Source organism: Patiria miniata, unplaced genomic scaffold, assembly GCF_015706575.1.
Source record: "Patiria miniata isolate m_02_andy unplaced genomic scaffold, ASM1570657v1 HiC_scaffold_20, whole genome shotgun sequence".
Taxonomy (NCBI): Eukaryota; Metazoa; Echinodermata; class Asteroidea; order Valvatida; family Asterinidae; genus Patiria; species Patiria miniata.
In genome coordinates this window covers 16,831,630-16,848,295 of record NW_024037059.1, presented here as the reverse complement: position 1 = coordinate 16,848,295, position 16,666 = coordinate 16,831,630, and the positions used below count along the sequence as shown (strand labels likewise).

General features: G+C 39.3%; 2 protein-coding genes across 4 annotated transcripts; one reads left to right on the top strand and one right to left on the bottom strand.

Moving 5' to 3' along the window:
- Window positions 1–879: 879 nt before the first annotated feature.
- Window positions 880–8,865, bottom strand: LOC119727625 (ubiquitin carboxyl-terminal hydrolase 38-like). The gene is made up of 8 exons (XM_038199587.1): window positions 8,752–8,865; window positions 7,029–7,981; window positions 6,695–6,796; window positions 6,304–6,462; window positions 5,320–5,513; window positions 4,786–4,879; window positions 2,577–4,442; window positions 880–2,003 (listed from the first exon to the last, which is right to left on the bottom strand). Exons 2-8 carry the CDS (start codon window positions 7,956–7,958, stop codon window positions 1,851–1,853), a joined length of 3,498 nt encoding a protein of 1,165 aa, XP_038055515.1. The 5' UTR covers window positions 7,959–7,981; window positions 8,752–8,865; the 3' UTR covers window positions 880–1,850.
- A 746-nt stretch (window positions 8,866–9,611) lies between these two features.
- Window positions 9,612–15,366, top strand: LOC119727623 (ankyrin repeat domain-containing protein 10-like). Of its 3 annotated transcripts, none has more exons than XM_038199579.1 (5): window positions 9,612–9,994; window positions 10,647–10,799; window positions 11,147–11,238; window positions 11,498–11,745; window positions 13,926–15,366. In XM_038199579.1, exons 1-5 carry the CDS (start codon window positions 9,791–9,793, stop codon window positions 14,345–14,347), a joined length of 1,119 nt encoding a protein of 372 aa, XP_038055507.1. In that variant the 5' UTR covers window positions 9,612–9,790; the 3' UTR covers window positions 14,348–15,366. The 3 variants fall into 3 exon arrangements, with proteins under 3 accessions (XP_038055507.1, XP_038055510.1, XP_038055509.1); XM_038199582.1 differs by having other exon boundaries at window positions 12,915–14,052; XM_038199581.1 differs by lacking the exon at window positions 13,926–15,366 and adding an exon at window positions 12,230–12,872.
- Window positions 15,367–16,666: the final 1,300 nt, after the last annotated feature.

Sequence of the window (16,666 nt, the reverse complement as noted above, 5' to 3'; positions counted from 1 at the left end):
CAAAGGGCGGTGTTTACAGACAAGGGGGAACACCCTTTCTCCTAGAGGGCGGTATTTAATAAAAAGAGAAAAAATATTTCCTTCATAGAGGGCGGCATTAAACAAAAAAATATTCTTTACTTTAAAAGAGGGTGGGTGTTTGTGAAAAATAACGGAGGGATATTTAAATAACGCGGACATTTCCAAAAAAGATAAAAAAAATTTTAATGTGTACTTTCTTGAGGGCGCTACATAATGTAGATTTTATTCAAACAGCCCCTCAAGAAATATAATTGGTTGCAAACTTTGTCCTTAAAACTTATGTAGCGCCCTCAAGTGAATCAAGACAGATAGTGCATTAAAAATTAAATGCTCGCAAGAAATACAACGCATGTGAAGTCGTTACGTAATACTAATACAAGTAATAGAGCGACCAAAAAGTGCACTTTATTTTTGTTATGACCATATTGGCCGTGACTTTTATCATGACAATTCATCGAGTCTTCCTTGAGTTATTGTATGGACAGCATTTGAAATTGGCCAAGTCGAACTGGGGTCTTTTACTGGCTGAAGGTAAGGACAGAACTGATTTACAGGCAATCAACCTTGGAGGTGTGGCACATGTTGCAGTCAGTGATTTATATCTCAACTTCCCTGAACTGAAGAATTGACCCGTGGCAACTTCTCTTAAATTTAATTAGAAAGAGTTCTGCAAGGTTTCATGAAAATGCATTACTTGAGTTGTCCTATGGGCAACATTCGTGTTACGAAATTGGCAAATCGGCATAATACCTTAAGTTGTTGCATAGACAACCAAATATTGCATTTAATAGCTTAAATCCTACTTCTTCTAACTGGAATACATGCAACAAAAAGAAGTAACATACATTGTAATGGCACTGTTTGGTATTTTCTTTATCTTTAATCTTTTCATTTTAATGTTTTAACACTGCACATGTACAATACTACACTTTACTTTTGTTAATACACTGTTAAATGTTAATGTTATGTTGCTAAAGCTCATTTATTATTAATACTTGACCAAGCAGGGTCAGCATTTTGTCAGCAAAATACAGAATGCATCGTAAACGTTTTCATCTTCTCAAAATAAATTAACTAGACCAGCTTTGTAAAAGAAAACGGAAATATGTGAAATACCAGACCATCAGTTTAGGTGATACAGCATTGTACAGTGGTTACATCAACCCTGTCATTGAAATTAAAAATAAGATGAAAACATGTAGATGATAACAACCTTTCTAGATATTCAACCAAAGACAAGTTATTACTTATTAGTATATCCATTACTAACAGACGTATATCTATAGTACATAATGTCTTTTAAAATTCAGTAATCATACGTTCGTTAACCTCGGTTTCACCAATAAAATAAAATAAACATTTGGTTTGAAACAAGACTGATTTTCAAAGAAACCCCTCACACACATCTAAAGCTCATGAAAGCAGAACAGAAACCAACATAAGATAACATTCATATTCGACGTTTTCATGGTGAAGAAAACTGAAAAATGTTTCTACATGTAGAAGTATGGAAAGATCTCTTTAGAATGGTGGTGAGGTCGTTTTGAAATGATCCAGTGGCTTACACATAAAAAAAAAAAAACTTGAACATTTATACACAACAGAAGTAAATAATACAGCCTACTGAACAAAATACAACAGAAAATTCAATTAAAATTGTATTTTCAATCCAAGATAAATGATGACCTGGCTAAATAATTTAACTGTTTTTGTTCAATTCTTGAGCAACGAAGGTAGATTCATTTTGATGCATTTTTTGGGGCGTCACCCTGCACCTAAATATATAAAATGTCTCTAGAGTTTCATTCAGACTATCGTCCTCACCAACATCAGAACACTAGTCTAGGCGGTTCCATTCCTCCACCACCCCCACAGCCACTCGGTGGGTCGTTCCTGTCGTCAAAATCCCGCCGGTTTGAGGAGAAATTCTCCAAACCCTGAGAGGTCCGCAGAGCCATTGTTCTGGCCTCCAACTCACGCTCCTGGTTGTAAATAAAAAAAATAACAAGATTCAGAAAGCAGGCATGCAACTGGGAATTTACAAAAAAAGAGGAAACTCCAAACCACACAAGACTTTGTACAGTATTTTTCAATTTGTAATGTCATTCGTGAGGAGTAAAACACGAGGAAATCAGCGGATCTGAGGAAAAGTTGCATGCCTGAGAAAGAAAAATTAGTCTCTTATCACATCAAAAGGCCAAAAAAAAACAAACAAAAAAAGGAACAAAAGTAATAATTCTCCTTCTGGTTATCCAACTGAACCTAATTTTATGGTGCGACCCTAACGTTTTTGTTAGCAAGTCTTTAAAAATGACAAAACCATACGTGAAAAAAAGCAAAGATTTTCGTGTATTATTTCGAGAAAAGCATGACCAAAGGTAAGCAGCATAACAAAAGTGCAAAAAAATAATTTCCTGACAAACCAACCCTATTTTGAAATTAATTTGCAATCGGAAGCACAAATTAATTTATGATTTTTTGGGCCTCATCTCCACTTTGTAATTTTTACACCAATGGTAGTGTGAAACACAACACAATATGTTAAATCTTCCTACCTTCAGATATTGAGCGTTATCCTTCTTGACACGTTCTTGTAGATTCTTCTTCAAAGGCTTCTCACGTAGCTCAACTGGGGATGTGTCGGATCCTGTCTGGCATCCTGACTGCTCGTTACTCTCCTCAGGCACTTGTCTGTAGAATAGCACATAGGCAGTGTCCTTGGGAAAGCGTTTGGTGACGTTGCCAAACGAGTCGTACGATGAGAACGAAACACGACTATCGTTGAAAAGAAACCACTGGTCGGGCAAAAGGTCTTCTTCAACATCCTCCGGTAGTAAGTCTTGCATTTTACTGTCACCTGATTCACATTCTGTTTTAATCTTTGATGGTTTGGATTTTCTCTGAGAGTCCGGTGAAAAGTTTGAGTGTCTTGCATAGCAGTAGTAGTGTCCACTTTCTGATGACAAACCAGAATGAACTATGACTCCATATAGAGCAAATCGGTGTTTTGTTTCTTCGTCATTGGAGGTAGTTAGGTTCTCACTGTTTTGTCTCAATCGTTTTGAGCAAGGAGGATCTTGGCTCAAGTCCTGTTCATCAGACACTTTATCTGCCTCTGTGTTAGCTTTATCACCATTGTCCCTTTCTGGATGATTTAAGACCAGATTGAGGATCTTAGGAAACCGAACATCAGCTAGGATTTTGCATCGACTTTGAGTTTTAACATCATAGGAGAATCGCATTAGGGTAAGCATGAGGACTTTTGGAGCTTTGGAGATTTCAATACGCTTCTCAGCATCTCGAAGGCATCGGCATTTCTCACAGTGATACTGGTTGTCTCCTGTAAGGAGCTCCGGGTTTAGATAGTGAACCAGGAGCTCCTCAAGACTACTCGGAGGAGCAGTGGAGGAGTTGCTGCCTTCCCCGCTCTGTCCAGGACCACTCATCAGGTCCTTGATGGCTGAGGTGGATGCAGCTGCTCCGCCGTTTAACTCCCACTGCTTACTACCTGATGCTAGCTCCTCCTGGGCTAGCCTGTCAGCTGCTAGCCCCAAGGACTTGCTGGCATCATCCTTGTTGGTGCAGCTCTCTCCTCCACGCATGCTACTGGTTGTGTCGGATCCTGGGAAGGCAAGGGGTAGATCAAAGAAGGCCTCAGTCCTGCTGGAGACACTGTTGCATGTTAGACAGCGGATGCGGGTGACTGACTTGCCAGAAAAATACTCCTCCACGATTGATGGGCCAATGGGTGGTTCAGACGTTGTGTTTCTGTCAAGAAACTTTATCTTTGTGTCGCCTGAAGCCTGATCACTCTGAATTCCAGATAATTTGACTGCCACCAATTTGGTTGCAGCAGAGTTGTCCTCTGGCTTCGGAGTGCACACTGAATGTCCCTGCTCAGAGATAATGCATGGAGACAATGAAATAGTTGATGCGTCTATTGTAGGAGAACTGACTGATGTCTCCATGACAACCTCATCGCATCCTTTAGGTTGCTTTTCTCCTCTTTCCGGTATCATCTTTCTCTTTTCAGTTTTGTCCTCCATCTCAATCTTGCTTGCTTCTTCCTTAGTGGCAATCTCATTTGATGATGTATCCATCTCAGTCGAGGACTCCACTCCCAATCTGCCACATCCTTCCATGTCAGTCTCTCCTCCAATCCTCCGTCTTCCAACCTCACCCTCTTCTGAGCTCATCCTCCCTGCTTCCTCCTCCATCTTTTTGGCATTCTTCCTCTTCATGTGTTCCACCCATTCCCTTGTCCGCTGAAGCCCAGCCTCAAATTTCCGGATAGACTTCTCCTCCTCATCCAACCTGTCTAGGAGATACTTGAGGAACTCAGAGCAGTCCTGCTGAGTACCGGGTGAGAACCATGGGGGTCTGGATGCTATCAAGAACTCCCTGGGCGAGTAAGCAGCTCTCTGCATAAAGAAAAGAAACCCACAAGATACATTAACTAATTTGTTCCTTCCAGTAGTTTTCTAGTCTAGAACCATGATCTTGTGACAGAGAATGTACTTGTGTCCCTGGGCAAGGAACTTTATCATGATTAATAAGTTTTTACTCCTTTACTTTTCAACTGTTTACTTAACACATTCAAAGGGATCACAGATGCTAACATAAACGCCTATCAACGTAATTTTCTTTGTTTCATTTTTCAATGTTTTGGTTCGGTAGCTGTTTCTGCTAACTGTTACGCAGCTACATGATTCAGACTGAGTTGGTGCTGAGGGAATGTCTACTGTGGGTCAGGATTATTGTTACCTGTGTATGTGTGAGGAAGGCAAACACTGTCTGTAGTCTTGCAACCACACACTGGTCATTGTAGACAGGACAGGCCATGATAGCTTCATGAAATCTGAAAAGAAAAAAAAACGAAATTTACTTACAATTAAAAATAAAAGAGATCGTGATGAAAGTGACAACTAATCAAGGGATACCTTGTACATTTGCCCCATTTCTATGACTGTGATACATTCTGTCAAGCAAGAAATTCCAAAGATGGTGTTTTTTGAAAATCATTATAGCTTAAAATTGATGAGCTGATTTATTGACCGATTGACTAATTAATTGATCAACTGCTCAACTCAAGCACTAGCCATTACCAGCACTTGCCGGAAACTTCATAAAGCACATGTTCCTTAAGTCATTCTCAGAATCTCAGAATCTTAGAAAGTTGACTGGACATCGCCGCTAATCATCATCATCCAGTTTGACTTCATGCCTACCCTAAACCTGTAAATTGATTAACTGATTAATAATTGCCTTAATTGATTAAATGATTAGTGTTCAACTCACCCACTGGTCATAAACAGAGCTTGTAGGACACTATTCATATAACAGGTGTTGCCCAGGTTGACCAGTCCTGTCTTTCCCGTTTCGGACCGCGGTAGGAATCTGGTAGCGAAGGCCGAGTTGACCGGTGCTCTAGATGTCCAGGCACTCAGCTTGAGAGTCTCCTTCATGGCCTCCTCGCTGGGTCGAGGGATGTCCTGGTTTAAAAATAAAAATTCAAAAAATGCGAAAAAAATAATTCAGCAGTTCCAATGCACGTGTGCCTGAATCCATCAAAATCCACACCCCTGTTTTGGAGGATTCGGGATACCTCCATATTGAAAAAGTTGGGGATTTTGGTGGATTCAGGACAGTAAGCCTAGCGGTACTACAGTATTTGATGGATTCAGGATACCTCCATATTGAGCAGCTGGGGGACTTTGATGGATTCAGGATCTCAACAGTTTAACTCCGTATCTACATGTATGTGTTTGGTGTGTATGAGTATATGTACAACACTGGTGGATTCTGATGTACTCACTGGTGAATTCTAATGGACTCAGGACACCAACAAGTTGTTGCATGACAAAATTGTTGGATTTTGGCAGATTCAGGATACTTTATAGTAAAAGTGCTCAAGGGGTTAGGGTTAGGGCAACATACATGTGCGAATATCCAAACACAAATACTAAACAAATGATTTAACTGATACCCTAACAGTCCTGAATCCTGCAAATTTTAATTTGATTTCCATACACCCTAGAAGGTTAGGGCTAATTTGAAGATAACATTGATACAAAACACTCCATTAAAGATCCTCTGTTTGACATTCAGATATTTAAGAAATCACACATCAAATCAGTTTCTAACTGCCTTTTATACAGGGATGGTAAGAACCGACCATTGCCATTGTGTTGTTACAATATTAAATTTGGGCAGATTTGGAACAAGTAGAAGGTTCCTTGCCAAGTTGCCAGGGAGTAAGCGTACAACTTATTCGCAACAAACCTTGAGTGCATCAAGGACTGGTTCATATAGATCCGGGTAGCCGGCATGATGGTACATCAGACAGTACATCAGCTCCGCTACCTTCTGTGTACAGTCTTGACTTGACGCTGAGTTCTCTGTCTTCAGTCGCTTCATCAGCTCAGGGACATGAGCAACAATCTTAGAGAAAAACAAAATTAGCAAGGGTTGATTTCTGGATGAGTGGATAAAATTCATGGCATTTAGGTCTTTATTGACATTAACAAATATGGTGTCTTGAAAATAAATTATACTGCTTGTTGCTTGTAGTTTGTTGGATTTTAAAAGATAACAAATGAAATCGTATCTGTACCTTGAAAACAGGTATATTTATACCTGGATGGGGAAGAATAAAATATAATTGATGGAGTACCTTGTGAAAGGCTTCAGGCGAGTGCTGGAAACTCAGCTGCATGTGGGTGAGTACAGGCAAAGCACTGTCCCTGACAATAGGGAAACACAGCTTCACAAACACCTGGGGATATGGTCAAGGTCAAAAAGATTGACAAGTGATTGATATTTTGTTGTGTTATATAAATGAGACACATGAATTCATTTTTGTTGGAATATTTGGAGGTTAGGTTTTGGAAGTCTGCACTGTAACTGATTAGTCATTTTTAATTTTTAAATATTTCAATTAAATAATAGTAAGTTGAGGTTAGTTATCTTTGCCATTGACATCCTATCATTACAATGTTTATGTTTACCTTTTTAACTGATGCAAGGGTAACATTGATCAAGATGGTAAATTTCTGCGCCAATGCCAGATTTTTCAGAAATGAGACAATCCAGCGGTCAATGTTCTGGACCCGAGGCCATGATAGCCACTCAATCATTCTGGTCAAGGCAGTGGTCATTCTTTCATCCACAATGGACATGTCTGATGCTGCGTTCTTGGTGATAGTTGCAATGAGTTCGACAGGAACATGTTGAACGAGGGCACCCAAGGCAACTGAAGGACTAGGTCTGTCACTAGAGGGCAGCGTTGAGATAAGGTTAAAGACGGCTGCAAGAGATGGCAGGACCGTGACCATGTTGTCATGCCAGATGTGATGCAGCAGAGCACTGATGTGTATCATGCCTTCAAGGTTAGCCTTCATGGTGGCTTCAGATGGAGCAACTTCTAGCGCGCCGACATTCTCTACAGCAGAGATACACAGCAAGCCAGCCGCAGTTCCCTTGGGTAGACAGTCTGGGAATGCCAGGAGGAGATGACTAACTTCTACCAATGTCACTAGGTCTCTGTGCTTCTTGACCAGTGCCACAACTTGCATCTGGACGATCTTCACTGCTGTGGCCCGATTTTGAAGCATCTTCAGTCCATCATGGACAAAGTGGACCATCCTTTCTGGATGCAGGATCTCCAAGCCGAGGATTCTCACCAGGAACTGGTGATTGAAGAACTCTTCAAAGATTGTCTGGTTGTGCTTGGCCCAAGCGTGGAAGAGCTGCCTCCCAATCTGCTGCAGGAACTCAGAATCATTGTCTGTGATCCAGTGAGATGAGATATCTAGGATCGCTTTGACTAAATCTTCAGGATGACCCTTGCCAGCAGAATTTATGACTCTCTCGATGATAGCTCTCTTGACTGCCTCAGAGTGGGTGGAGGCTGCAATGCCAAGCAGAATCTTATCCATTTTTGATTGGCTGATATCTCGGCCTGAGAAAAGAGATAGTCAAAAATTAATCATGTAAGATATTTGCTCTGACAGTATTGAACACCATCAAGTTCAAAGGTTTGGTTGGATTTTACAGAAACAAATAAGAAATAAAGGACCTTATTTCTAACAATCACAGAATGTAAAATTAGACACAAAACTTCTCTGACAAAACAAAATAAGATCCGTCAATTTAGAGCTGTCATATTCTGAGAGAACAATTGTAAACACCCAAAGGCTGAAGTAGATTTGAGTGACCAATGTCTGTTTTTGTTTAAACAAATTTGGTTGACAACAGAAAAATATCCTATTTTCAAACCATAGGCCTAGTAGTATTTCACGCTCCTAAAAAGTGCTACTCTGATGGATTTTTTCCCCTGTTTGACGATGACATGCATACCACAAAAATTTAAATATTGAGGATCTTGACTTAATAAATAATACTAGGGCTAGGCCCAAGGCAAAAATCATTATGATTATCTTCGGCGAGAAAGTTAAAAAAAAATGTACATGATTATCATATGTCCAACATTCAAATACGCATAATAATATTTTTTGTTAATGAATAGGCCTATATTCTTTTCCTGTACTGTGTAGTGTAGACTTCTTAACTTAAGTTCTTTATTGGTTTTCTCTCGAAAAGGATGCAGTGCTAGTGTTCATTTAAAACGAAAGGTCATAATGTTTTTTATTTATATTACGAATAAACGCGATCAGCAAAAGCTTTTTTACATGATCAAAAAGATTTTCAAATAAAGTTGGAGAAACTCACCTTTACCAGGAAACTAAAAAACGCTGATCTGTGATCGGACGTCATGCACTATCGCACATACTATCCGGTGAATGACCTTTAACGTAGTTAGTTACCTTTACCAAACTGTTGAGGGCGCTATGCGTTTTTCAGTTCCTCAATTATTTTCTCAACATCAGCATCCCCCCGTCTGTAGCTGTGTGTATGGAGATCAATGCACCCACCCACCCCGCACCAATCACTTAATTGCTTATCGTTTTGTCCGATTTTAATTTTAGAATGGAGTCATTTTTTTGTATTACTCTAAAAAAATATCACATGACGGGGAGGGGTTCTTTCTAGCCTAACATTAATTAACCAAGTCCAAATCATATTAAATGCAAAATTGCAATCCACATTTTACCCAGCGCGACCCCTGCCGTACCAGGGGCGGATCTAACCGGAAACGGGAGGGGGGGGGGGGGGTGAGTGAGCAATTTCTGGAATAAATTTAGGAACTTAGCATCCAATTACTGTTTTGGCCCAATTGTACTAGTATCACATCATTATTCAGCAAATGACGGGTTGCGGGGGGGGGGGGTTTGCCCCCCCCCCCCGCCCCCAGATCCGCCACTGCCTATATATCTCTTGAAAAAAATCACTGGAAAAACCATGGCACACGAGAAGAGGTTTTCACAGTCTAACTTCAAATGATGCTGTGAGGGTTTCCCTGCCCCCGCCTCCCCTCGATATCCCCAACCCTGGCGAAAACATTTTCCTTCCAAAAATCGGTCCACGACTGCGCCTTTAAGTTGTAACCTGGTACCCAGACTACCCACACCCCCGTAATGAGATTTTGAACAAATTTCAGTCGGGTATGCGTGTAGAGCCAGACTTACTAAATTGAATAGGAAAAAGGCGCCATTGTTGCCCTGAAAATTACTGATCGGCGACAATGTGAAGGCGCACTGTAGTCTTTGTTTGTGGGCATTTCCTGATCAAACTGGAGGCTCAAAATGAACCCAAATCGGTGAGAAATCTCTCTAAATTCCAGCTGCTTGCCTTGGAGGGCATCAGGCGTATGATGGAGCAGTCACCAGCCCTGGGATTTTGGGATAAATCGAGTGAAGATCATCTCTGCAGTCGGTTTCCCGTTCACCGTGCGTGCCGTGATGGAGCGGCGGGGGCTTTGTCTGTGTTGCTGGCGCATGGCGAGTATGATTTGTACACGGAGGATCAGTTCTACGGGTGGACTCCTGCACACTGGTCAGCGTATTATGGCAAGGTATATCAACGTTGATCAAACAGAAAAAAAAAAGTTTTGTAACTTGTTAATACCCAAAACAACAAATGTTAATAAATAGTTAATAAATAAATTGTTATTCTGTTCAGTATTCACTGCAATGCAAATGCAACCATTGCATCGCAATTGATTTGCTGAACAATGCTGGATTTGGAATGTTGTGTTATAAATTAAAATGTGATGTTACTTAGCGCTTAGGCCAGTTAAGACTTGAGGGGCCTAAATTGAAATAACAAAAATCATGAAAATGTCATTATTTACTAAATTTAGGCCTAACAAAATTACCAAACAAAGTCAAACATCGGGGATTGCCATGTTGCATCAAATATTCGAAAATGATTTCCCCAAAGTTATGCATAATAATTTTTAAAACAAATGTCATTATCCCATCAATCATGAATATTTAATGATTAAACATGTAACTTAAACTCCTTTTCTCAATAATATTTTAAATAATACATGTATGTTCAGCTTTGGCATGTTCAGGCGTATTTAACTTAACTTTGCCTTAGTTTTTATTTCCCGTTTTGACATACATTTTTCATACACACCATGCTCATCATAGGCCTACTTTGTTAGATTACTTTTCAGACTTCACTTCAGTCTGTTTTGTTTAACTATTGCATTGGAACAGTTGGACTGCTTGCAGCTGCTTGTAACTGCTGGTGTGAATTTTGACGTAGCAACGCAGCGCTTCCATCAAACTCCTGCCCATGTTGCAGCGTTTGGCAACCAACCTCACTGCCTCATGTGGCTTATCCAATCAGGAGCCAGCGTTAATGCTCAGGTACATGTAAAATGGCTTCATTTGCATGAATTAGACATTCCTTGATTGTACTTTCAAAATCAGCATTTATAAAATTAAATTGGAGTTTCCACTCGGCATTCTGTGATAGTGGATACTAAAAAAATTTGACTCAAAATTAACTTTAAAAGGAAAATGTTGATGGAAAAAGTGACAAAAAAATTAAAAACATTTGCAAAATACAAAATAGCATATATGGTAAATGTGAACAATTGTTTATTTTTTACGCATTTGCAGAAATCAATGAGTTTTGATTATTTTCAAAAAGAATGAGTAGGCCTAATGCTACATTTTGTATCTATTGTCAATTATTCGTTTGCTTTTCGCAGGATTACCTTGGTGAAACCCCAGCCCATAAATCAGCAAGAAGTGGTGGTTTGGAATGCCTAGGAATCCTCAAAGCCAACGGGGCAATGTTCAGGTATGTATCACAGAGAGACCAATAAAGTTTATGAATCAATGGGCTTCGTGCATCAACAAAAGAGAAGCGTGTAGGTACCGGTTTGTCAGGCGTCATCAAAAATGCGTTCGAATGTCACTCCAAGTGATATCCCCCAACTCTCCCCTTCTTGTCGGTGAGGGGGTACCTGTGCACGGAGCCCATATTAATCCAAAATGTGTATCAAGTTCAAGTCATAAATATACAGTCTTATGAATATCTTAACACATTTGAATTTCAGGATAGCCAACAACAATGGCCATATGCCCAAGGACCTGGCGCTGTCCTGCAACAACAAATCCTGTGCGATGTACATCCAGCAGGTTGAGGGCCCCCCACATATTACCAATGGCTTCTCGTCAAAGCGTGACCTGGGCAGAAAGAGAGGTACCGATGACATCACAAACGGGGAGTTGAAGAAGGCCAGAACAGAGGACGGGATGGATTCACAACCTGCGTTCAACGGCAAACACTCCAACGGAACAGAGAGTAAGACCCCCAGATTTTATCTGCATGTGTGAGATTGTAATACTGTCAACTTTAACCTTACCATGCAAAATCCAGTAGTGGGCATATATATCTTCTAGACCTTGTCGATCTGAGTGCATGTAGTTGTTTCGTGTTAGATTTGGTTACGTTTAGAAGGATGCCAAGATAAACCCAAATGGGGTAAGGATTATACACGTTTGTATAACTAGTTGCTTGATGTCACACCTTTTTTTTTGGGGGGGGGGAGGCAGTATTTATATGACCACAAAAACTTTGAAAGTTCGTATTTTGGAATCCTAAGCTTTGTTTCATTTCAGTATTTCACAGTGCATGTGCTGGTCTTTGTTCATTTGTTGGTACTCGGTATGCATGCGAACATTGTCCATTGTATGTGATCATAGTAAACATTTGAGGAAGCAAACTTAAAATTTCACCACAAAGAACAAAAAGTCAACCGGCTTTACCCTGACTTTGTTCCTCCAAGCTTGCCAACGGACCTCCGTTGAAGAAATAGCTTCAAACCAGGAATCAGAAACGGCAGCATCTGCATCAGAAATGAATGTAGATGATAGTGTTCCCATAGCAACCAAAGAGGACAATCATGTCACAATGACAGATTCTGCCCGTGGGGGAGATAGAGGGAGCCCCACCAGATTGCCTCCAGAAACCATGGCAACGACCTCAAGGAAATTATCTGCGAGAGAAAAGGGATGGAGATATCCCCTGTTTTTCTAGGATCTGCAATGAAAGTTATGAAAATAGTCAGAAGCTGTGTTGTGGATATGCGACATCTTGAAAAAAATTTATCTGTAACTTGTAAGGCTTGTGTTTTAGGTGTGGTAGACGTATACATATCGAAGCTGTACATTTTAAAAGCTTAGGATTTTCACGGTTGGCACAGGTGAATTGGATGATCAAGTCCTCTGCTGTTATACTAGCAAGCAGGATATCCAGACATTTGTTTTGGTCAGTCGACTAAATAATGAAAGCAAGTGTACGTGCAAACTGTATGCGTCATTGATACTTCATATCTGTTGTAATTTGTTCCTGTTAAAATACAGGGTAAAATTGTACATAGATGAAATATATTTGTGTAATTTAGTTTCCGTAAAAAAACTTAGTAGTTTTCCATTTTTTCCTTCCACTTTTAATAATGTCTTTACCTTCAGACATGGAAATGACCAATGGCAACGCCCAACGTAATGGACTATTCGGTCAGCATTTTCCTGTGGATGGGGTCAAAGGTCAACTGAATGGTCAAGGTGATGGTCAAGCCAGTGGTGTGATTGGTCAGTCTGAGGATTATCTCATGCAGTGTTCTGTGCCCAGGCAGCAAGTGACCAGGAAGTGTCGGGCGCTCATGGGCCACTACCTGTGATTGCTCTTAGCATCTCCGGGGGTTTGGTTGCTGGGAGTGATGGTAGTTTGGTTGCTATGGTAACAGAAGGATCGCATCTTTGTATTTGGTGCGTGGGTGGCTTGTTGGTGAAGTGGTATGTTGGTCTGAGGGATTCTCATTAATGTCTCCAAAACACGTTTCAGTGTTTAGAAACTTACTGAGATAATAGATCAAATAGATTGGTTTCCATTGCTGCAGATTGGATGTCTTGAATGGACAGTATGTCTAAGAAACTGTTCTCCTATGCCTTTCCAAATTCCCCTGCTTCCCAGACAATTTCAGCAATCTGTGTTTCTCCAAGACATCGTTTTGTGTCCACTGCAAGATGGTATCAGTTTCTACTGCAGATTCCTCCAAGTAGCTCTTATCATCTAGTGCAAGTTTAAATCTGCCCAGGGATTAACTTGTATGTCATCAGTTATGACACACTTCTTGGTATTACTTCAATTAGTACATCCTGCTTACGCATCCTCACTTTGTATTGTATTGAAGCAGCACTAGTCATGTTTGGTACCACACCCACATTTGATAAATTGATTTGTACTGACAAGATACACATGTGCACATAGATGTTTTCTACATTTTGACATGTGGTGGCAGTTTGGCCCATTTCCATTCATGCTGATCATTGGCACTGCATATGTAGCTGTAATTGTTTCAACATAATGCACATGTAGTTGTAGATGACACACCATCCATTTCTGAGTGACACAGTAGTGCATCATCAACTCCGCTGAAGTCAAGACCTCATTAAATCCAGATTCTCCCAATCTCCTTACAGATTCTCTGACCTCAAATGGTCTGTCCGCACCCTCCATAGGTGACCCCGCCCCTCATCCCAACTGCAGTAATGGAACCCAAGCCACGCCCATTTCTTGCATGCACCCGCCCCGCCCACAAGACACAGACCCCAAGAAGCTGCAGTCCAGTGAGTTGGTATCTCGATACACAGAAGCTGACTTGGGGTCTAACCATTCCCAACACCAATCTGAATCAGCTATGCAAATGGAACCTCCTCTGGGGAATGGTGGTGTAGAAACAATGGACCTATCCGAGCATCACAATGGTGTGGCCAGTGAAAAAGTCCCCGTGTCGTTATCAGCTAGTGCTATGGAGCATCAGGCTGCGGTGGCTATGACATTGGGTTATAACAAACTGTACGAGTCCACGTACAGCCCGGTTAGCTATTGTCATTTCTTTTGATGAAGAAGAGCATTCCATATTCCTCTCTAGTACGAATTTGATTACCTCATGATATCAGATACAGAGTATATTGTTGCCATGGAAACCAGGTTACCAGGAAACCAAAATTCGACAATTAAATTAACAATACATGACATCAGCAAATTGGTCATTGGTCTTTGGGTTTTTTTCCAAACCAAACTAAAAAAAGTAAACAATTTATAGGTACAAATTTGTACAGAATTCATGTGAACAAATTCCATGTATCTAAAAATTAGGACTTTTTTTACAACAGAATTTTATTTAGACTGTTAGTGAAATGTTTGCTGTGTATGATTTATTTTGTTGTAAATAACAACGTTTGTGTTGATTTTTGTAGCACACAGATGAAATTGAAATGCTAAAATATGTACTGTTTGTATTATAATGCTTTGAACAATCAGTCGCATTATATTTAAATTTTAAACTCTGAAATGTTGTTCATAACTGTTTTGATATTCTAATTTCCCTTTCCATTCTAAGCCCCAAGCTACCACCCCCCCTTTTCAAAAGGTACTACATTTCCCTTCTAACATACTTATTATGAATTACAAATGTTTGTTACACTTACGTGTATGGTTTTTAAAAAAAAGTCAAATTGATATTTATAAAGTAAAACTGTTGCGAATACTATGAGATAATTTATATTAGAGCAAGTGCCAAGCATGAATTTATTTTGTGATCAATCTGAACTATTGCAATTTTTTTTTAGGGGAGGGTGCTTTGTAATTTCTTGGAGAAAAAAAAACAAGTTATTGTTCATGCACTGAAATTCTGTCAGCAGGAAATAGTAGTTTGCATAAAATGTAAAATTCTGAATGAGTTTATTAGTATTTGAATACCATTCAGTTTTTTTTGGTAAACGTTGCTGATTATTGCAATCAGAACAATCAGACCATGAAAGTATTTTTTAAAAGTTGCATAAATTAGTAAAAATTAGGTAAATTGTTGGTTGCTTTCATAGTCTTTACCTTGAGAATGAAATAGTTAATTTTAGTTAATTGATAAACCCTAGAAATAGTGCCGTGCCATAGTTGGTTTAATTGAAATTGAAATTGAAGACATATTATTTTTTTCATTTTAATTTGACGATCCTTGTATATATTTTAGCGGAGTTCTTGTAGATATCAGGGTTTCTGCAATAGATAGGTTTGCATGTAAATAGTGTGATACTTGGAGAGATTGCATTTTTATGTTTTTATTAAGCAGTGTTTAAAGAGATGTTAGCTGGAGAGTTTATAGCCCTATGGTGCTTTTATGAAAGAGTATGCGTTATTTGTAGTTTACAAGCAAATGTACAGTTTCAAAATCTACAGTTATTAATTAGTATTTTACAAACTGCTTGAAATATATACATTACAACTAAATTGTAAAATAAGGGTAATTACTTTTAAGTAATTTACTTATGGGTTCAAAATTACAGGTTCGTAAATATAAGATAGTACAAGTTGGTTAAATCCACACGTTCATACCTCAGACTGATAGCATGTATTATATGTATATGACTACATAAATGGATTTTGTGATTTGGTGAAATTTTCAAGCCTTTCCCATCTTTCCTGTATAATTCCCATTTGATGTTTTAAACATTGATTTTAGTAACTGTGCTGTTGTGGTAATGTTACGCTGGTTCCTAATGTATTATAGGATAATTCCTGTTTTAATTGTAGACCAATTTCTACTTTGTTTTGCTTGTTTTTGTAAAAGAAATTCCATGCAATGTTTAGAAATTACCTAGTTACACCCCCCTATAGATAGAATGGTAGAGCTTCTAGATATAGGCCATTTAAAAAAAATTATGTTGATCACGAACGATAAATTAACACTAAATATCCCAGTCCATTGATTTTATTGATAAATACTGTTTTTTTCATCTTGAATTGAAAAAAAAACCTGATTGTGAAAACAACTTGTTCTTCAAGTTTCAAAAATACCACCTGAATATGCAAGCTAGAATATTTTTTTAAATGGCCTTCTGTAAAAAAAAAAACGTGTTACTTTGATTTTGTGCGTGTTTTGGATAACTGTACATATTTATATTTGTTGAAATTATGTTCTGGAAACAGGCATATACTGTGACTTTTTGAGACGATGGATGTTTTTTCTTCGTCTCTTTGAGTTAACAGCCTTGCAGGCCTACCGTCCCCGCTACATCGATGGTATAACTGAAGATCTGGTTGGTCTCTGTGTATTACACAGGCCAGCCCTTGACTCTAGGACTAACGTAATCATCCGCCAAGTTGGTTGCGTCAGTCCAACAGCATAATGGTCAGTTTAAGAAATGGTATACTTGAAAATTAT